The 22850-nt window shown below is 41.7% G+C and overlaps 1 protein-coding gene across 4 annotated transcripts in view; it reads left to right on the top strand.

Annotated features, from left to right (window-relative positions):
- Positions 1–22850, top strand: part of GALNT13 (polypeptide N-acetylgalactosaminyltransferase 13) — a 371281-nt gene that overhangs the window by 324176 nt on the left and 24255 nt on the right. For all 4 annotated transcript variants that reach the window (XR_013217812.1, XM_077272937.1, XM_077272936.1 and 1 more), the window contains exon 10: positions 16960–17094. Coding sequence is in view for 3 of the 4 variants with exons in the window: in XM_077272937.1 (XP_077129052.1) it covers positions 16960–17094 (135 nt within the window). In the remaining variant the exon portion in view is untranslated. The remainder of the gene's footprint in view (positions 1–16959; positions 17095–22850) is intronic.

Below are 22850 nucleotides of genomic sequence, written 5' to 3'. Positions count from 1 at the left end.
CAATATTTTTAAATTTATTTCCATTTCAATTATTCCGCATGGTTTCCGAGAAATCTCTGTCCTTGATTTCCACGTCTCCCGCAGCCTTTGTGATTCACAGTAGTCACTCGGGAGATCTGCTGATCATTCCTCCTTTGGCAACCATGGGCCCTACCGCTGTCATTCTTCCTCCAAGTTCATTCCGTAGGGACTTTGCTTCTTCACAAGCCGGAATGAACAGATTTTGCCCCTTTCCATCATCTGCATCAGACGCAATCTGAAGTTTTCCATTCTGCAAAATGGAAACAGGAGCTTTGAATTAGTTTTTCTAACAATGCTACAGTGACAGCTGCTAATGATTCCTTCTACAGCTCCCATCATTGTCATCGAGTGCTGCATAGGAATACATCTACTCTTCCTTCTAGAATATTCTAGATTTGAACCCCCATTCATTAAAGTTTTCATCTATTCCCAACCACAAAAAAATACATAATTGTATGTTCCTGGATAGAGATGAACGAACACGAACTGTAAAGTTCAGGGTTCAGGTGTTGAATTCCAAACAAAGACTTTTCCCGGAAGTCAGTTTTACAGTATGGCAGTTCAGGGAGGAGAGAGAGGGAGAAAGATTTTCCATCTCCAAAGTTCGAGTCTCCATTAATTTCTATGAGGTTCGGGTTCGGGTTCTGGTTCAAGTAAAGGGACATGTTCTTGTACCCGAACCTAACTTTGGACTAAAATTAGGTCTAACCCAACGAATCCGAACTTCTATGGGTCCACTCATCCCTACTGCTGGACCTCAAAGCAGGACATACAGTACAGAGCCCCCGGAGGCACGGGGCTCAGAAAGTTTTGGGTGCGCTACTTATTTTAATGGGTGGCGAATCTACTCTTCATAGCAGGCATGAAAACCAAATAGTCCCTACATTTTGGCACAACTTTGAGTTATGCAAAAATTCTGTGACCCTTCAAGCAGTTTTATACTATGCAGCAGGTAGAAGGTTCGGACAGAGCTCTGATCCATCGGCCACAGTCTAGCAATGTGACCACTGGACCAGGGTTGTGCAAAGTTTTTTGTAGGCTCCATAACAAAAAGAGAAGGTGCCAAGGACTGCGAGGGGTTGAAGGTTTGTCAAAAGTTGACTGTATGTTTTCGGCGAGGATTATTGGGCCGTGAGGAAAGATTGAGGAAACTAGAGGAGTTATAAAATAGTAGGGTGGGGAAGAAAAACTCTCTTTCCTACCTTTGCCTGAGGTTTTCTTGTCGCTTTTGGGAATGAGTGTTATTAATTTGCATTTTTTGATCATTCCCTAAAACCCTTTGTCAACATTCTTCTTATTTCTGCATTTTTAGTTAAAATTTTTTCAGTGTTTATTGGACCTCTTTGTATTGGCTTTTTATGATAGTTTTTGAAATCTATGGAGTAAAAAAATGTTTATAAAACAATCAAAACGACACCCTGGTGCCTTTATCAGCTTTCCCCTTGACTTCCATTGTAAAAGTATGGAGCGTCTTCCAATGGAAAACACCAAATGGAATGGTCAGGCCATTTCTTTAAACCTCATGGCATCTTTCAAAGTCTAAATTGTTTAAAATACACTTATAGGCCTGAACACATACAAAACAAGTAATTTTTCCATTAAAGCAAATAGAACAATTCTTTTGAGCATTTTTTATGGTCCTTTTTCCAACGTTTCTAAGGTTGGAGCTGATCAAAAAATGCAAATCAAAATACGTAATGTCAAAATAACGTTAAAGAGGTTTTCACACTAAATCTGAATGGAAAGGTGGTGCCCATTTTCAACCACCGCTTCTATGGGACTGATAGAAAGGCTATTCAATCAGTTTCATTGAATAGAGTGGTGGTCAATTATGGGCACCACAACTCCTTTCAAAGGTGCGATTTTGAGACACTTGTACTTGAGATTGGTAAAAGTCCCAACAGTCAGACCCCCATACATGTATCACATATTGTGTTGATAAATATATTTAGTAGGAAAAACTCTTTAAGAATATTATAGTCTCGGAGAACCCCTTCAATGTAAGGAGAACCCAAGGAGAACCCAATATCATGTAGAATTACACACCTGCATGGCACTAAGCTTTAGTAGGGGATACACAGATGGGGTGCAGGAGGGTGAAGATACTTGTCCCGTTGGCTCCAAACTAGAGGTTTCACAGAAACTTATTACATCACAGCCGAAAACAGCTTGCGGTGGATCTTCGAAAACATTTCTAGACTTCTTCCTTTTCCCGTGAGTTACAGTTTGGCAGTACAGACATCCACCATTAATGTCATGGCAGATAATTAAATCAGTGTGACATTTCTATCATAATTAGAAGAAAAGGAGTTTAAGACTCAGGTGACGGGTATTCCCAGAGAGTGGGAATAAAAGAAATAGTTCTGTCGTCTGTTTTTCTGTAGACGCTCTTGACAACCCTTGACAACATAAAACATCGTAGAACAAGAAAGGTCGTTTAATCACATCAGTTTTGCCGGGCGGTGCGAGGGGAAAGCTACAGCATTTCAACTCATGTGCTTTATTCTTTCTGCGAGATCAAGCTCTCCCAAGTTTGTCTTAGGCAAAAAAAATAAAATAAAAAATTGCCTTACATTTGAGCGTTTGATTTGCGGCAAAAATGAAGGGGTTAAGCAAATGATTGTACAGCCTTGTAAAGAACAAAGAGTAAGCACAGATCTAGCAGAGCCTGGATGGCGACAGTAACAAGCAAACCTAGGCAGATGCCAGACTCCTGGACTTAGGTAATATACATTAGCAGGCTTTGTACTTGTCAAGACAATGATTAGAAAGACCTGAGACCTCAGGTGGAGAAAGGTCCACATGAACTTGGACCTGGCTCTGATCTAAGGATGGAATTGTGCCCATTTCTTGCTGATATCACTTAGTTTTTCATAGTTTTTTTCATCAGATTTTGCCAGCAACTTTGACATTTCAGTAGACCTCCGTGCCTGATCACTACTCAAGACCTGAGCATGGTTGGTTTTGTTTGATTTTATGAGCAGCAAAGCTTCTTTATACAAAGAGATATCGGATGGTATGCCCCTTTAATAATAGGATGTTTTTGGTGATACAGTGGATACCCACTCATGCAGGAATACACAATTTAAGACCTTTCCTCACAAGGAGGCAAAGAGCTTTATGGTTACACTGTCATCACAAGGCAATGAGCTTGGTGGTTACAGCAGTCCTACATGAGTCAACAAGTTGAGGTGAACTGAGGCACGTATCTGGCATCTGTAGCTGCTGCTTAGAGGTGCTCACCTCCATTGTTCTGCAACAGTGTCCATCTCTCATCAGATCACACTTTAAGTGCTTGTCATAACACTTCTCATGGTCACCTCTACATTATTACTATTATTTATTGTTATAGCGCCATTTATTCCATAGCGCTTTACATGTAAGGAGTGGTATACATAATAAAAGCAAGTACAATAATCTTAAACAATACAAGTCACGACTACTACAGTAGGAGAGAGGACCCTGCCCGCGAGCGCTCACAATCTACAAGGGATGGGTGAGGATACAATAGGTGAGGCTAGAGCTGGCCGTGCAGTGGTTTGGTCGATCGATGGGTACTGCAGGTTGTAGTTTTGTCGGAAGAGGTGGGTCTTCAGGTTCTTTTTGAAGGTTTCGATGGTAGGCGAGAGTCTGATATGTTGTGGTAGAGAGTTCCAGAGTAGGGGTGATGTGAAGGAGAAATCTTGTATGCGATTGTGGGAAGAGGAGATAAGAGGGGAGTAGAGAAGGAGATCTTGTGAGGATCGGAGGTTGTGTGCAGGTAAGTACCGGGAGACGAGGTCACAAATGTATGGAGGAGACAGGTTGTGGATGGCTTTGTATGTCATGGTTAGGGTTTTGTACTGGAGTCTCTGCGTACTGGGGAGCCAGTGAAGGGATTGACAGGGGAGAGAGGCCGGGGAATAGCGGGGGACAGGTGGATTAGTCGGGCAGCAGAGTTTAGAAAAGATTGAAGGGGTGCGAGAGTATTCGAGAGGAGGCCACAGAGCAGGAGGTTACAGTAGTCAAGGTGAGAGATGATGAGGGCATGGACTAGGGCTTTTGCAGAGTCTTGGTTTAGGAATGTACGGATCCGTGAAATATTTTTGAGTTGAAGGCGGCAGGAAGTGGAGAGGGCTTGGATATGCGGTTTGAAGGAGAGATCAGTGTCAAGAATTACCTCGAGGCAGCGAGCTTGTGGGACTGGGGAAAGTGGGCAGCCGTTTACTGTAATGGATAGGTCCGTTGGGGGGGGGTTGCGTGAGATGGGGGAAAGATGATGAATTCTGTTTTATCCATATTAAGTTTTAGAAATCTAGTGGAGAAGAAGGATGAAATAGCAGACAGTCATTGAGGGATTCTGGTTAGTAGGATGGTGATATCTGTGTGTCGTCATATCTGTGTGTCATCAGCATAGAGATGATACTAAAAGCCTTGAGATTCTATGAGCTGTCCCAGGCCAAAGGTGTAAATGGAGAAGAGCAGGGGCCCTAGGACTGAACCTTGTGGGACTCCGACAGATAGCAATGACATGGCAGCAATATCCTTCTCAGGTATTGAATCATAGTTCTTCACACAGAAGGATGAATCTTCTTGTTTTTTTCTGGAATGGTGCTCCTTTTTACGCTCAGACATCAGCTTTTTAGACTATTCTGGGTTGGATATCGCTTCAGTGCTCAAAGGCTGATATCTCCTCTCCCGTTTCGGGCAGATTTGTTCTTTCGAAAAAGGAATTATCCTCTATTTTCCCCTTTGAAAATGGGTCCATGTAATGTAGAACATGTCTTCCTTATTAAACATTCTTACAAGTACCCACACTGTTCAACAGGTTTTAGTTCTAAAAGTGGGACCCTACTGATACGACATCTCAAAAATGGCAAGGAGAAATCTGTAACACAGGCAAGAGGAAACCCCGACATGAAAAGACTCTGAGAGTAGGTCTACCCTATTCGGAAGGTGGCAACACTAATAAAGATCCTTTCTAGAACATAATTCTAGCTAACATACACGTGTCCATCCTTATCTTTTAACAAATTTTGGAAGTAACTTCAATTTCCTTCAATACATTCTTGAGCACAGACATGAAGAATAAACACCGCCCAACGAGAAAAGCACAACTATTTTGTTTGAAAGTTGGCCATTAATTTTAGGATATTTAGAGCCAAGAGGAAAAGTAAGAAAGGACACATCTGTGTTCATGTTTCTTTTACATAAAATATGAATAAAACATACAAATTCCACACAGATGTAAACCCTGGGCCACCCACTGAGCCACCATGGCATGGAGCAGAAATTGTATTTTTTGTCATCTTTTTCTACGAGACTAGCTACTGACCTACTAACCTTAGTATGGCTTCCTGCTGAATGAACGTAGGTAGACTCTCTGGTTTGCTCTTCTAGAGTGATTTGCTTTCTAGTCGGCACACTTTGGCCACTTGATTGCTGCTGTACTTGACTTCCAGTTGAGGGTTTAGTGGAAATGACAGCTTCATTGAAACCATTAAAGATATATCACACCCCAGTGTACCACAGCACTTCAGATCTCTGTATAAGCAAGGTCTGAAGAAGCCACGGATCATGGAAAGCTCTCAGAAAATATACAAGATCAGTCATTTCATGGTGAAGAACATGTTTTATGCACTGGGTAAAGTGCTTTCTTCTGAAGAAAAAATATAAAATAATGAACAGTAGATGGGCAGGGGAGTCGCCTGCCTGGGCAGTGGCGTACTCGGAACCGGGTCCGGTCACAATTAAAGGGGATGTCACGGTGGCTGTGATCTGGTCCCTGGCCCTGGGCGCCAAAATAAAGGGAAAGGTCTTTTAAGGGGATTTGTAGTAAAGTTTGTGTTCGTGATGCCACCTGTGGTATTAGGTCAGTAGGTACCGACGCTACTTAAATGGGTCCACTGGGGTGATGTTATGGCAGCTAGATGGTACAACTTCCCACAGGTGAAGTAGGTCCCCAGGGCTCCCAGTGTGTAAGTTAAAATGGTGAATGGTGCAGTAAAAAACGAGGACACAGGTTTGCAGTCTTTACTTGGTTTACTGGTGTTAGCAGGCCAAAGTCCAGGGTACCAGCAACAGGTGATGATATGGTCCGGCCGGCCTGGAGGCAATAGTGGATCTCTCTCCCAGGTGAGGTCCGTGAGCCTTCATACTCGCACTTGTATGCAAGGTCCCTGCTGCCTGTAGCTTGCTGGCAAAGTCCTCTCTCTCCTGTCCTGGGACAGTTACCTGTATGATGGGCAGTGCAAGCCTTTTTATAGGGTCTCTATCATATACCAGGCTCATATGGTACTGCTTCACCTTCAGGTGTGGTGTGGGCAAATCACATACAGTTCTATGCCCTCCGATTCTTCCGTGTGACCTGGAGTACAACACGACCTCGGGCTCCCGGTGCCCGGTTACTGTGCTTCGGCCATCTGGGGGTGCCTGGTCACAGTTCCCCTCTGAGCCCCTTTCCTCCTTCTATGCTCCTTTCCTCTGATGCTTCACTATTGTTCAACCCCTTGGGTTATATTCCTTTCCTGGAGCTGCAGCTCAGTCCTGGCTGCAGTGCTCCACACTCTCTCTGCTCACCTTCCTCTCTCTTCACTGTCTGTTCCAGACTAAACTAACTCCTCCTCCAGACCAGAACACCTAAAGCCAGTGAAGCTCCCCTGAATTTGCGTTCAGAGCTCCCCCTTCTGGCCTGGATTCAGAACATGTTGAATGTAGGTGCTTACCTGGTAAAGAGAATCCTCCTTGCCTCCAAGCATGATATCGCCCTCCCCAAAAGGAAGGCAACATCACTGTAACAACCGGTTACCTGGGGTGTTACACAGGTGTATATTGGAGGCAGGAATATGAGATCCACCGTTGACTGTAGGTAATTAGGACAACTCCTAATCCATTTTTCGTATGGAGTGAAGTTGCTTAGAGGCTCATTCAGACGTCAATGATTTTTCTTGTACTCAAAAAACATACTGAGTTTCATCAGGAGATTTAAATCAGAGTTTCATTAGTTTTTCTTGGATGAAAAAACAAACTGATGGAGGTTTCACAAGAATCTTCTAATAACCAGTTCATGAAAAACAGACAGCACACGCATGGCCTCCGAGTGCTGTCTGACCTTTTTCATGGACCCATAGACTTAGGGCTCATTTAGGTGTCAGTTTTTCTCCTACATGTGATATCCATGTTTTTCACAGACAGCATTCATGCCTATTATAGTCTATGGTGTTGTTCACATGTCCAATTATAATTTTTTTTATTTTCATATGAGAAAAACTAATGAAACTCTGACAAAACTCTCATGTACAGTGTTCATTTTAGGACATGATAACATATCAAAGTCAAACATCAGAAATACTCTGTCTGATACCTGACTCTGAATCAGGTATCAGACAGAGTATACATATAGTTACATAGTTACATAGTTATTAAGGTTGAAGGAAGACTTTAAGTCCATCTAGTTCAACCCATAACCTAACATGCCCTAACATGTTGATCCAGGGGAAGGCAAAAAAAACCCATGTGGTAAAGAGTAAGCTCCATCATGGGGAAAAAAATTCCTTCCCGACCCCACATACGGCAATCAGACTAGTTCCCTGGATCAACGCCTTATCAAGGAATCTAATATATATACCCTGTAACATTATACTTTTCCAGAAAGGTATCCAGTCCCCTCTTAAATTTAAGCAATGAGTCACTCATTACAACATCATACGGCAGAGAGTTTCATAGTCTCACTGCTCTTACAGTAAAGAATCCGCGTCTGTTATTATGCTTAAACCTTCTTTCCTCCAGACGTAGAGGATGCCCCCTTGTCCCTGTCACCGGTCTATGATTAAAAAGATCATCAGAAAGGTCTTTGTACTGTCCCCTCATATATTTATACATTAACATAAGATCACCCCTTAGTCTTCGTTTTTCCAAACTAAATAGCCCCAAGTGTAATAACCTATCTTGGTATTGCAGACCCCCCAGTCCTCTAATAACCTTGGTCGCTCTTCTCTGCACCTGCTCTAGTTCAGCTATGTCTTTCTTATACACCGGAGACCAGAACTGTACACAGTATTCTAAGTGTGGTCGAACTAGTGACTTGTATAGAGGTAAAATTATGTTCTCCTCATGAGCATCTATGCCTCTTTTAATGCATCCCATTATTTTATTTGCCTTTGTAGCAGCTGCCTGACACTGGCCACTGAATATGAGTTTGTCATCCACCCATACACCCAGGTCTTTTTCATTGACGGTTTTGCCCAGAGTTTTAGAATTAAGCACATAGTTATACATCTTATTACTTCTACCCAAGTGCATGACCTTACATTTATCCCCATTAAAGCTCATTTGCCATTTATCAGCCCAAGTTTCTAGCTTACATAAATCAGCCTGTAATATAAAATTGTCCTCCTCTGTATTGATTACCCTGCAGAGTTTAGTGTCATCTGCAAATATTGAAATTCTACTCTGAATGCCCCCTACAAGGTCATTAATAAATATGTTAAAAAGAAGAGGGCCCAATACTGACCCCTGTGGTACCCCACTACTAACCGCGACCCAGTCCGAGTGTGCTCCATTAATAACCACCCTTTGTTTCCTATCCCTGAGCCAACTCTTAACCCACTTGCACATATTTTCCCCTATCCCCATTATTCTCATTTTATGTATCAACCTTTTGTGTGGCACCGTATCAAAAGCTTTTGAAAAATCCATATACACTACATCTACTGGGTTCCCTTGGTCCAGACCGGAACTTACCTCTTCATAGAAGCTGATCAAATTAGTCTGACATGATCGGTCCCTAGTAAACCCGTGCTGATACTGGGTCATGAGGTTCTTCCTCTTCAGATACTCCAGTATAGCATCCCTTAGAATACCCTCCAGGATTTTACCCACAGTAGAGGTTAAACTTACTGGCCTATAATTTCCGAGTTCAGTTTTTGTCCCCTTTTTGAATATTGGCACCACATTTGCTATACGCCAGTCCTGTGGTACCGACCCTGTTATTATGGACTCTTTAAAGATTAAAAATAATGGTCTATCAATGACTGTACTTAATTCCTGCAGTACTCGGGGGTGTATCCCATCCGGGCCCGGAGATTTGTCAATTTTTGTGATTTTTAGACGCCGCCGTACTTCCTGCTGGGTTAAGCAGGTAACATTAAATTCGGAATTTTTATCACTAGTCATTTTGTCTGCCATGGGATTTTCTTTTGTAAATACTGATGAAAAAAAGTCATTTAGCATATTGGCTTTTTCCTCATCCTCATCCACCATTTCACCCAGACTATTTTTAAGGGGGCCAACACTATCATTTTTTAGTTTCTTACTATTTATGTAGTTAAAGGATATTTTGGGGTTATTTTTGCTCTCCCTAGCAATGAGTCTCTCTGTCTCAATCTTTGCTACCTTGATTTGCTTTTTACATAATTTATTTAATTTTTTGTATTTATTTAATGCCTCCTCACTACCTACTTCCTTTAATTCTCTAAATGCTTTCTTTTTGTCACTTATTGCGCCCCTTACAGCTTTATTTAGCCATATTGGTTTCCTCCTATTTCTAGTATGTTTATTCCCATATGGTATATACTGTGCACAGGTCCTATCCAGGATGCTAATAAATGTCTCCCATTTTCTTTGTGTACTTTTATGTCTCAGGATATCGTCCCAGTTAATTGCACCAAGATCCTCTCTCATCCGTTGGAAATTTGCCCTCCTGAAGTTTAGTGTCCTTGTCACCCCTCTACTACACATCTTATTAAAGGAGACATGAAAACTTATTATTTTGTGATCACTATTCCCCAAGTGACCCCCAACCCTTATATTTGATATGCGGTCTGGCCTGTTGGTTAATATTAGGTCTAGCAGTGCCCCCCTTCTTGTTGGGTCCTGAACCAGTTGTGAAAGGTAATTGTCTCTCATAGTTGTCAAAAACCGATTACCTTTACTGGAACTGCAGGTTTCTGTTCCCCAATCTATTTCAGGGTAGTTGAAGTCCCCCATAATAATGACTTCTCCTTGAGTCGCATCTTCATCTATTTGCTTTACACGGATATTCTCCATTGCTTCCATTATTTTTGGAGATTTATAACAAACCCCTATCAGTAATTTATTATTTTTTTCTCAGTATTTCTGATGTTTGACTTTGATATGTGATCATGTCCTAAAATGAACACTGTATGATTGGAATTTGTGTGGTAACCTGCATGGCTTAAAAAAAATCAAACATGGGGGGTTTGAACCCATAAAAAGTACAACTATAGAGACCACAGCAAACAGCCTTACCATTGCTCCACAAGCTCAAGTGATACCAAGTACTAATTTTATGAGATGAACCATTCAAGTACTGTATTGAGGGAATCTGAATAACCTTCTGATTCTGATGTTTGAATGTTTCATGTATCAAAATCAGGTATCAGACTGAGGTATCAGACTCAGGTATCAAAGTCAGGTATCAGAGCCAGGTATCAGAGTCAGGTATCAAAGTCAGGTATCAAACTCAAGCATCAGAGTCAGGTATCAAAGTCAGGTATCAGACTCAAGTATCAGAGTCAGGTATCAGAGTCAGATATCAGAATTAGGTATCAAAGTCAGGTATCAGACTCAGGTATCAGAATCAGGTATCAGAGTCAGGTATCAGAGTCAGGTATCAGACAGAGTGTTTCTGATGTTTGACTTTGATATGTGAAAGTGAGGTATCAGACTCAAGTATCAGAGTCAGGTATCAGAGTCAGGTATCAGAGTCAGGTATCAGACTCAGGTATTAGACTCAGGTATCAGACTCAGGTATCAGACTCAGGTATCAGACTCAGGTATCAGACTCAGGTATCAGACTCAAGTATCAGAATCAGGTATCAGGCAGAGTATTTCTAATGTTTGACTTTGATATGTGATCATGTCCTAAAATGAACACTGTACTCATGGGAAAAAGTAACACACTCTCCAAATTCTGATGATTCTTTGATCAAAATCTCTGATGAAACTTTGAACATTTTTTGCGTATGAGAATAATCACAGTTTTTCTAGTGCTGTGCGTGCTTCTTATCTATAGCACTCGCACTTATTCGTACAGTCTATGGCATATTCCAAGTCTGATTTATTTCCTTGGACCAATTGATCCATGCAAAATTGTGGAGACATGTCTGATATTGATCCAAGTGTCGGATCCAAACCAGAAATGGAAGTCTGTGGGTCCATGAAAAAAATTGCAACAGTGCTTAGATACCATTCGTGTGCTGTCTGATAGATAGGAGAAACTTTTTTTTCCCAAAAGACAAAACTCATGAAACTCTGTCCATTTTTTCTGTATGTGAAAAAGCTGAATGAATCCAGCCGCAACACATGCAAGGATTTCCAGTTAGTTAGGCAATCCTTGCAAGGTGTTGCGACTGTCGAACATCCGCGAGACATGCAGCCGCGTGAACTCGAATATATTTTTTGAGCGCACCGAAGACACTCGGTTAGCACCAGAGCATGCTCAGATAACACCTTATCCCAGCATGCTTGCTCTTCACTAGTCCTGGTCTCTGATCACTTTTTCTCCAGGAACACCATATACACTTTCTAAGCTTCCAATTTGGAATGGATGACTCATTGCTGCCTCTTTAAGTGGATGGAGAGGGTAATAAGCCTCTCTGTTTGTCTGCTCCTTGACCCGCCATGATTTGTGTATCGATTCCTAGTCATTGGTGATAAGCAGATGATCTAATATGCATCGAGCAGGAATAGCCGGTAATAGACGCCATAAATCTCATACTGTCGAGTGCTGGGCTGCAGATAAGTAGCTGTTGGCTGCCAATAGTGAACATTTATTTGTATTATCGAAAAAGAGAATGGTGACTGTGTGATGGAATCAGCGCAAAGAAGAATTGCTCCCATTACTAATTTGCATAAAGTGCAAAATAATTACAAAAAATAATCTGTAAATACCACAGATAATTATAAAAAACACAAACAGACCCTAAAAAGTTATGTAACACCACACACCATACAAAGCGTAAAACCGGTCAGATAGAAAATGTGAAGAGGACACTAAATTACAGATTTCCATATATAAAAATCTAAAACTTAATTCTGCAACGCAGATTTAAAGGGAATGTGTAAGTAAGATCAGCCCCCTCCCAAACCGCATACATGGGCATGTAGGTTTTTGAAAAGTAAATCCATTGCCACCTTTATACCTTTTATCTTCTGCTGCATTCCTAAGTAAATCCATTGCCACCTTTATATCATTTATCTTCTGCTGCATTCCTAAGTAAATCCATTGCCACCTTTATATCTTTTATCTTCTACTGCATTCCTGAGTAAATCCATTGCCACCTTTATATCTTTTATCTTTTGCTGCAATACTGAGTAATTCGTTTTAGTTTTTTTTATTATTATTTATATGCAAATGAAGCATTAAGTGCTCTGGATGTCAGAAAGCACTTCTCATGCATCTTCCTCCCAAGGTTGTTTCCCCACCTAGCAGTAGCCCTTTTAACATGATGGATAGCTCGCTATCTAATTTTATCACCTAACGTCTAATGTTACACAGATAGTGTTCTATTAATCAGTTAAACATGTCAGTACAGGTGCTGGGTGGGAAAGCAACCTCCTTAAGTGCTCTGTCATGCCCAGAGCACTTAACATCTCCTGTGTATAATAATTAAAATGCTGTTAACTTGGGAATGCAGCAACAGATAGAAGATATAAAATTGTTGATGGATTTACATTTTAAAGACCTGTATGTTCATATACGTGGTTTGAGGACTTAATCTTATTGACAGAATCCATTTAAAGGATTTGGACACTGTTGAGATTAGTAATTTTCGTTAAATGCATGCATTTTTACTAAATATCTTTTTTGCAATTGAATATAATTAAACATTTTGCATCTTTCATAGCCTCTGTGTTGCACTGTCTTTTTATATTTTCATAGATCAGAATTTTCTGGACACGGTGATATCACATATGTGTATTTTTTTTTTACCTTTTTCTATTACCTTTTTTTAATTGAGGAAAAGGGCGTGATTTGAACTTTTATGTTTTTTTTTAAACTTTTCACTTTATTTATTAGTCCCCTTAGGGGACTTGAACCCACAATCATCTGGTGGCTTCTACTCTATACAGCGATGTCACAGTATTGCTATGTATGGTAATAATCACCATAAACAAAAAAGGCGCAAACACAAAAGTCCCTATAAGAACCTTATTTTGCTAAGACAATGATGAATCGCAGCCATTGTGTCTTCAGCCTTTTTTTGCCTGCAGAGAAATAGTAACTCTGCTTTTCTTACACCTTATTATTTATTACCACGTTTGTGAATACTTATATTGGGGAATATTTATAAATTACGGCTTTTATATTCAGCATTGAGAAATAGTAATGTACAGTAAATGATTAACACTGTGAAGCTGCACAGTTATTTTTTAACACATTTCTATGTTTTGCACTTCAAAAATAGATTTCTATACTATTACTCTTTTAGTGAATGGTGTTTCCATGACAACCACAAGTTTTATTGATTTATTTCATTTTCTTTCAACAATTAAATGCACCCACACACGATAAATAATGTTGGTCTCCCTGGGATAGGACCCGCACGGGAACCTCCACCTCTGTATGTGGAATAGAGGAAGAATGTGGAAATACTATTCTTTTTGCTTTTTGTTTTTCCTCCCCTTCTTCCAAGAGCCATAACTTTATTATTTTTCCTTCCCCATAGCCATATGGTGGCTTGTTTTTCTGGGATCAAGTTGTAGTTTTAATGACACTAAAGACCGTAGAACATAACGAACTGAGAAACGGGGTAAAAAAAAAAATCCAAATGGTTAAAAAAAAGGAATTTGGGGGGATTTAGTTTCTTTCAATAACGATAATGCCTAAATTATGCACGTTTTTAATACTTTTAAAGGGAATCTGTCAGCATGTTTTTGCTATGTAATCTGAGAGCACCATAATGTAGGGGCAGAGGCCCTGAGTCCAGCGATGTATCACTTACTAGGCTGTGTTTTGCTGTTTCAATACAATCAGCGTTTTACCAGCAGGAGATTATCACTACAGTACAACTGTCCATCTGGTCTAACCGCACCCCCAGCACTGATTGGCATCTTTCTGTCAATATACAATGTACACAGAAAGCAGCCAATCAGTGGTATGGGTGGGGTTACACACATCTCAGCATTCCGAGCTCTGCTACATCTGCACCAGAGAAAACTGTGATTGTATTGCTGCACCCAATAAACTAAGTGAACTAAGTGAATTATCGCTGTCATCATCGTTTCTGTCCCTACATAAGATTACATAGCAGGAACCTGCTGAAAGATTGCAGGGATGATGATGTAGGGACAGAGACCCTGATTCCAACAATGTATTACTTAGTTCACTGGGTGCAGCAGTTGTGACACAATCAGAAGTTTTAAATGTAGCAGAGCTCAGAGTGCTGCCCCCGCACATAACACAGCTTTCTGTGTACATTGTGTATTGACAGTGAGCTGCTTGTCACAGGAGGGGGCGTGGTCGGACCACTTGGCACAAGGCAGCTAGTCTGACAGTGATAATCTCCTGATGATAAAACCATCTTTGTTAGTAAACAACAGCACACAGCCTAATAAGTGACACATTGCTGAAATCTGTCTCATCTGCTACATCATGTTGCCTTCAGATTACATAGCAAAAACCTGCTGTCAGATTCCTTTTAAGTGGTTAAACAGCAGTGATCAGAGATAGCAATGATCTCTGCTGTAAGAAGCAGGTGCTGAGCTGGTTACACACAGATCATTAATGTCATGATTCCACCTCTCACTGTGTCCTAGAGACATAGTGAGTGATAGATCAGCTGCCCTATAGAATCTTGGGCATGCTGAGCTATCAGTATAGTCAGTGACAGCCCTGCCACCCAATGTGGCCAGGCCTGCTGGGTTTCCTCCAGGTGTAACCTGTTCAGGGTGATTATCTGGCTATTTATCAGACTGAATATGGTCAGACCATTGCCAATCGTAGATTTGCTCGGTGGTGGGTGTGCCTTGTGCTTAGAGTTCCACTATTCTGATCTTTGTTGCCTGACCTTGGACTTTGACTTTTGATCATTCATTTGTATTGCCCCTTTGCCTTTGACATTCTCCGATCTTTGTTGCGTGACCTCAGACTTTGACTTTTGATCATTCTTTTGTATTGCCCCTTTGCCTTTGACATACTCTGATCTTTGCTGCCTAACCTTGGAGTTTGACTTTTGACCATTCTTTTGTATTGCCCCTTTGCCTTTGACATTCTCTGATCTTTGTTAAATGACCTTGGACTTTGACCATTCTTTTGTATTGCCCCTTTGCCTTTGACATTCTCTGATCTTTGTTAAATGACCTTCGACTTTGACCATTCTATTGTATTGCCCCTTTGACATTCTGTGATCTTTGTTGCCTGTCTGTTACTTCAGACTTTGACTTTTGACCATTCTTTCACCTTACCCTTTTTGCCTTTCACTTGCTCTCCTGGTATTTGACGCCTGACTCCTTGACTTTCTTGTTTCATGGCTTGTCTGTAAGTAGGCACTGAGTGTCACAGTTAACAGGTTAATAAATCAGACTTTGTAACTGCTCATAAATTCTGTGCACGTGAAGGGAGTTCATTTTTTTCATACACTGTATGCGTCAGTGAAAGACTGTATCTTGTTGCACTGAAGTTGATCCAGGAAGTTCAATTTGCTACACATTACACTGCACCCAGGCTACACATACTTGTTTTAGATCCCGCCTACTTAACAATATAAGATAGGAAGTTCAGGAATAAGATCTCCGTCTGCAGATTCTGCCAGACCTCACGGACCCCAACTACAACTCTATAACCTATGTTAAATTTCCTAAAAAAAAATGTTCTCTGAGATTTTGGATGGGAAGAATAAAGGCTCCCAATTGTCTCATTATTGTCACCGTATGGTGCCTTCTGGTTTATTACAGTAGATGGCAGCACAGCTGGAGGACTTCACAGTTAAGGCCCCGTCTCACATAGCGATTTACCAACGATCACGACTAGCGATACGACCTGGCCGTGATCGTTGGTAAGTCGTTGTGTGGTCGCTGGGGAGCTGTCACACAGACAGCTCTCTCCAGCGACCAACGATTAGGGGAACGACTTCGGCATCGTTGAAACTGTCTTCAACAATGCCGAAGTCCCCCTGCAGCACCCGGGTAACCAGGGTAAACATCGGGTTACTAAGCGCAGGGCCGCGCTTAGTAACCCGATGTTTACCCTGGTTACCAAAAAAAACAAACAGTACATACTCACCATCTGATGTCCGTCAGGTCCCTTGCCGTCTGCTTCCTGCTCTGACAGTGCCGCCGCCGTACAGTGAGAGCAGAGCGCAGTGGTGACGTCACTGCTGTGCTGTGCTCTCACTGTACGGCGGCACTCAGTCAGAGCAGGAAGCAGACGGCAAGGGACCTGACGGACATCAGATGGTGAGTATGTAGTGTTTTTTTTTTTTTACATTTACGATGGTAACCAGGGTAAACATCGGGTTACTAAGCGCGGCCCTGCGCTTAGTAACCCGATGTTTACCCTGGTTACCAGTGAAGACATCGCTGGATCGGTGTCACACACACCGATTCAGCGATGTCAGCGGGACCTCAACGACCAAAAAAAGGTCCAGGCCATTCCGACATGACCAGCGATCTCACAGCAGGGGCCTGATCGCTGGTACGTGTCACACATAGCGAGATCGCTACTGAGGTCGCTGTTGCGTCACAAAACTTGTGACTCAGCAGCGATCTCGCTAGCGATCTCGCTATGTGAGACGGGGGCTTTAGAATATGCCTAATTCCGCTAACGTTACCTATGTGCGGTAGGGAGCATGGAGAAAGTATGTGATTTTAGGGGTGGAAATAAATTGATATTTGTATTTTGATAGGTTACAGAGGGAGGAGGTTACCTACAATGGCTTTAGAGTAACAGACACTTTTATGTCAGTCTTAACCCTTTGATACAATCCTCTTTTTCAGGTCTTTTCCTATACGGCCGATAAAGAAATTCGTACCGATGACTTATGCCTGGACGTCTCTCGACTCAATGGCCCGGTCATCATGCTCAAGTGCCATCACATGAGAGGTAACCAGCTCTGGGAATATGACGCGGAGGTAGGTCTGTGATTGGACACGTATGTGATACTTATACTATGGGTTATTGATCTGTTTAGGTTCTGTATTAGGGTATCTGCACATAATGCCTTTTTAAGGTGGATTCTACCTAAAAAAAAAAGTGCCGCTGCAGAGCTGGCTGTCAGTCAAAGGGTTGGGGTGTGCTTACAGGAGACGGGTTACCTTTAAATAGTTCACCAAGTAATATCAATATTTGGCCCGAAGATCAGCACACCTCTGTGACTGAATGGTAGAGCGCGTGAGTGTGAGTGATCAACGCTTCATTAACTTCTAAGGGGAGGAAGGAGATAACCTTTCTTTCAGTCCCATAGGAGTAAATGGAGCAGTGGTCGTGCATGCGCACTACTACTCTCAAGGGGCTTTGGGACTCCCATTCTTGGGAAACAATAGGCGACCCTGCGGCCAGCCTTACAGTGATCATGTATTGATCTCATAGGTTCAACATTCTTGAATATTATATTACAGTGTGATTATTCAAAGCCTTGTTCAGTTTAGGTTTAGGAGTCCAGGGGGTGGTCTTGTTCAGTGATTGACAGCCATCATGTATTGGTATGCATACACACATGCATACGATCTCCCCTCCCAGACTAATAAACTAAGGTCTTGGTTAATTATTTATGATTTTATTTAAGACATTTTTCATTTTTTATCTTGTGGTATTCATTGACTTTTTATTAACCCAATACTTCAAAATGTCGCACGTGTTCATGAATTTTGCACAAAATAAAAAAAAAATGCTTTTTATTTTTGCCTTTGCCTTTTTTTTTTTTTACAAAGTTTTAGTGCCTGTTCTGCTAAAAATAAGCAACATTTGCATAAAATAAAATAGATTAAAAAAATGTACAAATTAGTATTAGAAGAATAAGGCACAAATGAAAAATTGTCGAAAAACACCAAACTAGGCAAAAAAAGGGCACAAATACAAAAATGTATCTTCTATAAGCAAAATAGCACGCTGCACTATTTTTTCGAATTAAATGACGGAAACCTGGCAGACATTGAGTTTCCGCTCCAAAAACTCAGCAAAAAGACTCATAAAACTCAGCAAAAAGTGTGCCCATACTCGCAGTTAGTTTTTGCAGGAATTTATATTTTCCTTGAAGTCTTTTTGAACATTTTTCGAAAAGTTTATTCTTAGAAGCAATTTTTGCAGTCTTATGATTGGACAGTGCCTAGCTTGGACTAGATTCCATTAGGATCGACTTCAAAGAAGTGACCTGCATTTTCTTCTTCCATCAGATATTCTTCAAAACTTTTCATGGCAAAAAAACCTTCCAATAACGAATCATTTGAATAGGAACATGGATTTTCCATAGAAATGAATAAGAAGACTTTTCCAAGAGTTTTTTTAAGGCTATGTGCACACAGAGTTTTTCGAGAAGTTTTTGGAGCAGAAAGTGTGTATGTGCACACAATGGGGATTCTCTCACCGGTCATGATGAGGGCTCATGTTGGAGCGGATGCTCCTGATTCATTCCCCGTCTTAATAAATTAGGGGGTCATGTGATGGCAAGTGCCGCTATCTGCCCCTCGCCATAAGTTTTACTCCTTTTCTGGATTAAGAGTTGTTGTGTAGTGAACCCCACCGCCCATCATGAATTTGATTAGCGGGGTTCATCATGACCTTTCATGCCCCAGATTCTCCTATTTTGTCAGAATTGCGGTAATAATGACAAAACACCAGACGTTGCATTTTTTTTATGAAAAGTCACCTTGTGCAAAAAAATTGTGACTTTTCAAAGCCTTTTTTCCCCAATAATCTGGCGAAAAAGCTTTAATATACACCCCCATTGTGTTTTAAACTCAGGTGAACCTGAGTTTGTCAAGCAGAAGATATTTTAGAAAAGTGGTGTTTTTCTTTAACGTAATAATCTTTTTGGGGGTTTTTTTGGTCATTTTTTGAGCGCTCTTTCCAGCTTGTTTTGTGGAAGTTTTTATCCTGGTTTTTGTAAAGTCTTTTTTACTATCATTTTCTGGTTGTTTTTGTCACATTGAGGCTGGGGTCACACATGGCGTAAGAAAATACGCCACGTATTATACGTCCGTACTACGGCCGTAATACGGAGAAATGTCCCCAAAATATTGATCCGTAGTCAGGGTGTTTCAGCGTATTTTGCGCATGGCATCCTCCGTATGTAATCCGTATGGCATCCGTACTGCGAGATTTTCGCGCAGGCTTGCAAAACCGACATCTAATGGATTTATGTGCTCAAATGTTAGGGAAAACATATATACAGTATATATATATATATATATATGTCATTGAGACACATATATATATATTCTGTATTTAGATTTCATTCAGCGCGATATCTGTGAACAGCCGCTAATTCAATTGCCGGCTTTTCATTTCTCCTGCACAAACCCGACAGGATATGAGACATGATTACATACAGTAAACCATCTCATATCCCCTTTTTTTTTGCATATTCCACATTACTAATGTTAGTAGTGTGTATGTGCAAAATTTCAGCGCTGTAGCTGCTGAAATAAAGGGTTAAATGGCGGAAAAAATTGGCGTGGGCTCCCGCGCAATTTTCTCCGCCAGAGTGGTAAAGCCAGTGACTGAGGGCAGATATTAATAGCCAGGAGAGGGTCCATGGTTATTGGCCCCCCCGTGGCTAAAAACATCTGCCCCCAGCCACCCCAGAAAAGGCACATCTGGAAGATGCGCCAATTCTGGCACTTGGCCACTCTCTTCCCACTCCCTGTAGCGGTGGGATATGGGGTAATGAAGGGTTAATGCCACCTTGCTATTGTAAGGTGACATTAAGCCAGATTAATAATGGAGAGGCGTCAATTATGACACCTATCCATTATTAATCCAATTGTAGGAAAGGGTTAAAAAACACACACACACATGATTACAAAGTAGTTTAATGAAATAAACACAGCGGTTGTTGTAATAATTTATTGTTCTCCCATTCCATTTCCAGGACCTCGCTTGGCAACATAATAAACGCACAAGATACATACCTTCTGCTGTCAGATCTCGTCCCACGAAGTAATCCATCTGAAGGGGTTAACTAATATTACAGGCAGGAGCCCTGCAAATGCAGCTGTGCTCCGTGCTTGTAATCCCCGGGGAATGAATGAAATGTAGGTCATTGACCTACATTTCCTTCAGTCGCGGTGATGCGCCCCCTGGTGGATGTCCTCATATGACCTGGAGCGTGGGAAAAAGTTCCCAGGCTGCAGTTCATGAGAACATCCAGCAGGGGCGCATCACCGCGACTGAAGGAAATGTAGGTCAATGACCTACATTTCATTCATTCCCCGGGGATTACAAGCACGGAGCACAGCTGCATTTGCAGGGCTCCTGCCTGTAATATTAGTTAACCCCTTCAGATGGATTACTTCGTGGGACGAGATCTGACAGCAGAAGGTATGTATCTTGTGCGTTTATTATGTTGCCAAGCGAGGTCCTGGAAATGGAATGGGAGAACAATAAATTATTACAACAACCGCTGTGTTTATTTCATTAAACTACTTTGTAATCATGTGTGTGTGTGTTTTTTAACCCTTTCCTACAATTGGATTAATAATGGATAGGTGTCATAATTGACGCCTCTCCATTATTAATCTGGCTTAATGTCACCTTACAATAGCAAGGTGGCATTAACCCTTCATTACCCCATATCCCACCGCTACAGGGAGTGGGAAGAGAGTGGCCAAGTGCCAGAATAGGCGCATCTTCCAGATGTGCCTTTTCTGGGGTGGCTGGGGGCAGATGTTTTTAGCCACGGGGGGGCCAATAACCATGGACCCTCTCCTGGCTATTAATATCTGCCCTCAGTCACTGGCTTTACCACTCTGGCGGAGAAAATTGCGCGGGAGCCCACGCCAATTTTTTCCGCCATTTAACCCTTTATTTCAGCAGCTACAGCGCTGAAATTTTGCACATACACACTACTAACATTAGTAGTGTGGAATATGCAACAAAAAAGGGGATATGAGATGGTTTACTGTATGAAAACCATGTCTCATATCCTGTCGGGTTTGTGCAGGAGAAATGAAAAGCCGGCAATTGAATTACCGACTTTTCACTAACAGCGCTGCGTATTTCTCGCAAGTCACACTGCAGGTCCGTGTGGAATCCGTATTTTTCGCGCCCCCATAGACTTTCATTGGCGTATTATTTGCGCAGTACGCTGACAAACGCAGCATGCTGCGATTTTGTACGGCCGTAGAAAGCCGTATAATACTGAACCGTAATATACGGCTAATAGGAGCAGCCCCATTGAGAATAATTGTGCCGTATGTAATGCGTGTTTTACGGACGTAGTTTCTGCGCTCTTACGTCCGTAAAACTCGCATGTGTGACCCCAGCCTGAATAGTAAAGAAACTGCTGGCAGTTTTGAACCAAAAACAATTGCAAAATGCTCCGAAAGATGTCCGGCTGTCTTCCCATTGACTTCTAAGTGGAGAATGCCAGTAGAACGGACCGGTCACTTTTCTTTAACCACTTGGTGCTTTTAGAAACCTGAAGTGATTATAGTCTTAGACTTTGAGAAGTTTTTTGCATAGAAATGTTTATGTTCATTCTCTTGAACTTTTTTTTTGCCAGAAAAAGGCGTCGTGGGCACATACCCAGTTTCTGCTCCAAAAAACTCAGCAAAAAAGCTCTGTGTGCACATAAGCGGAAGTGTTTTTCGTGGAGGATTTTGGAGCAGATCTGCTCCAAAAAAATCTAATTGTGATCAGTGCCTGTTTTCGACAGTATATCCACCCGGATGGCTATAAATAAATTCATAGTGTAACAAGTATGTAAAACCTGCTTATTGGAGAGTAACATCAAAGCCCCAAGCACGTCCGTGATCCCCGAGCGCAGCACCGTAATTCCGTGTCTTCCATTGTATCTTGCTTTTTCTCTGTTGTCATGGTTTTAAAGATTAAAGCCGACCTTAATGTAAGGTCGTCCACTTTCCCCTCATGGCATTTTAGATAGCATTTAAGAAGACTAAAAAGACGTCCCATGGAAACAGATCTTTAGATTTGGTGACAGTGAGCGGAGGGAAAGCCGTGGCTGATCTCATTTCGGCTGCCAAGTTCCTATGATTGAAGCCTTACATGTTATTTCCTCCGCTCCGGTGATGTACGGCTCTCCGCTCACATCTCCATTACATTACATGAGATCCTGCCTGGATCCATAGTCCCCTCGTAAAGGGAATAAAGAAGCACAGCCCTAATTCACCTGACTAATATACTTTCATAATCAAACCCCCACTCCATAGCTCCACCTCAGGCGCCGGGATCAGGGTTTTAGTGTACGAGGGCCATCCTTCATTTTATGGCCGCTCTCCTACCTGTAATAGTCTATGGGGCCACTCACATATCCGATTTTGTTTCCTCGGACTAAGTGGTCAACGGAAAGTGAAGGACACATGTCCGATTGTCATCTGAGTGTTGGGGTGATCTCTTAAGGTGAGATCATAGTGATTGCCTGCCCCTGACCTAATAAATATGAGAAAAGTGCATGCAAAGAAGAAATACATTAGACACAGAGTCAGATGTGTGCTCCTCTCTCAGCAAAAGCTGGCACAATACTGAACTTTATTGGTATAAACAAAAGATCATGTAGCAGGCAGGAAGAGGGCGTCGCACAGCTTCTGAGCAGCCATCGTGTCAGTCTATGATAGGTCCATGTTTGGTCTCTTCCATATATGGTCTTCAGTGTATCCACTTCACATTCCAAGGATTCCAGTGCGTAGTTCCAGGATGTAGAAGCCATCTT

This window comes from Ranitomeya variabilis, chromosome 7 (assembly GCF_051348905.1).
Source record: "Ranitomeya variabilis isolate aRanVar5 chromosome 7, aRanVar5.hap1, whole genome shotgun sequence".
Classification (NCBI taxonomy): domain Eukaryota; kingdom Metazoa; phylum Chordata; class Amphibia; order Anura; family Dendrobatidae; genus Ranitomeya; species Ranitomeya variabilis.
The sequence above is the reverse complement of the archived record's forward strand: the minus strand, read 5'-3'. Positions and strand labels throughout refer to the sequence as shown.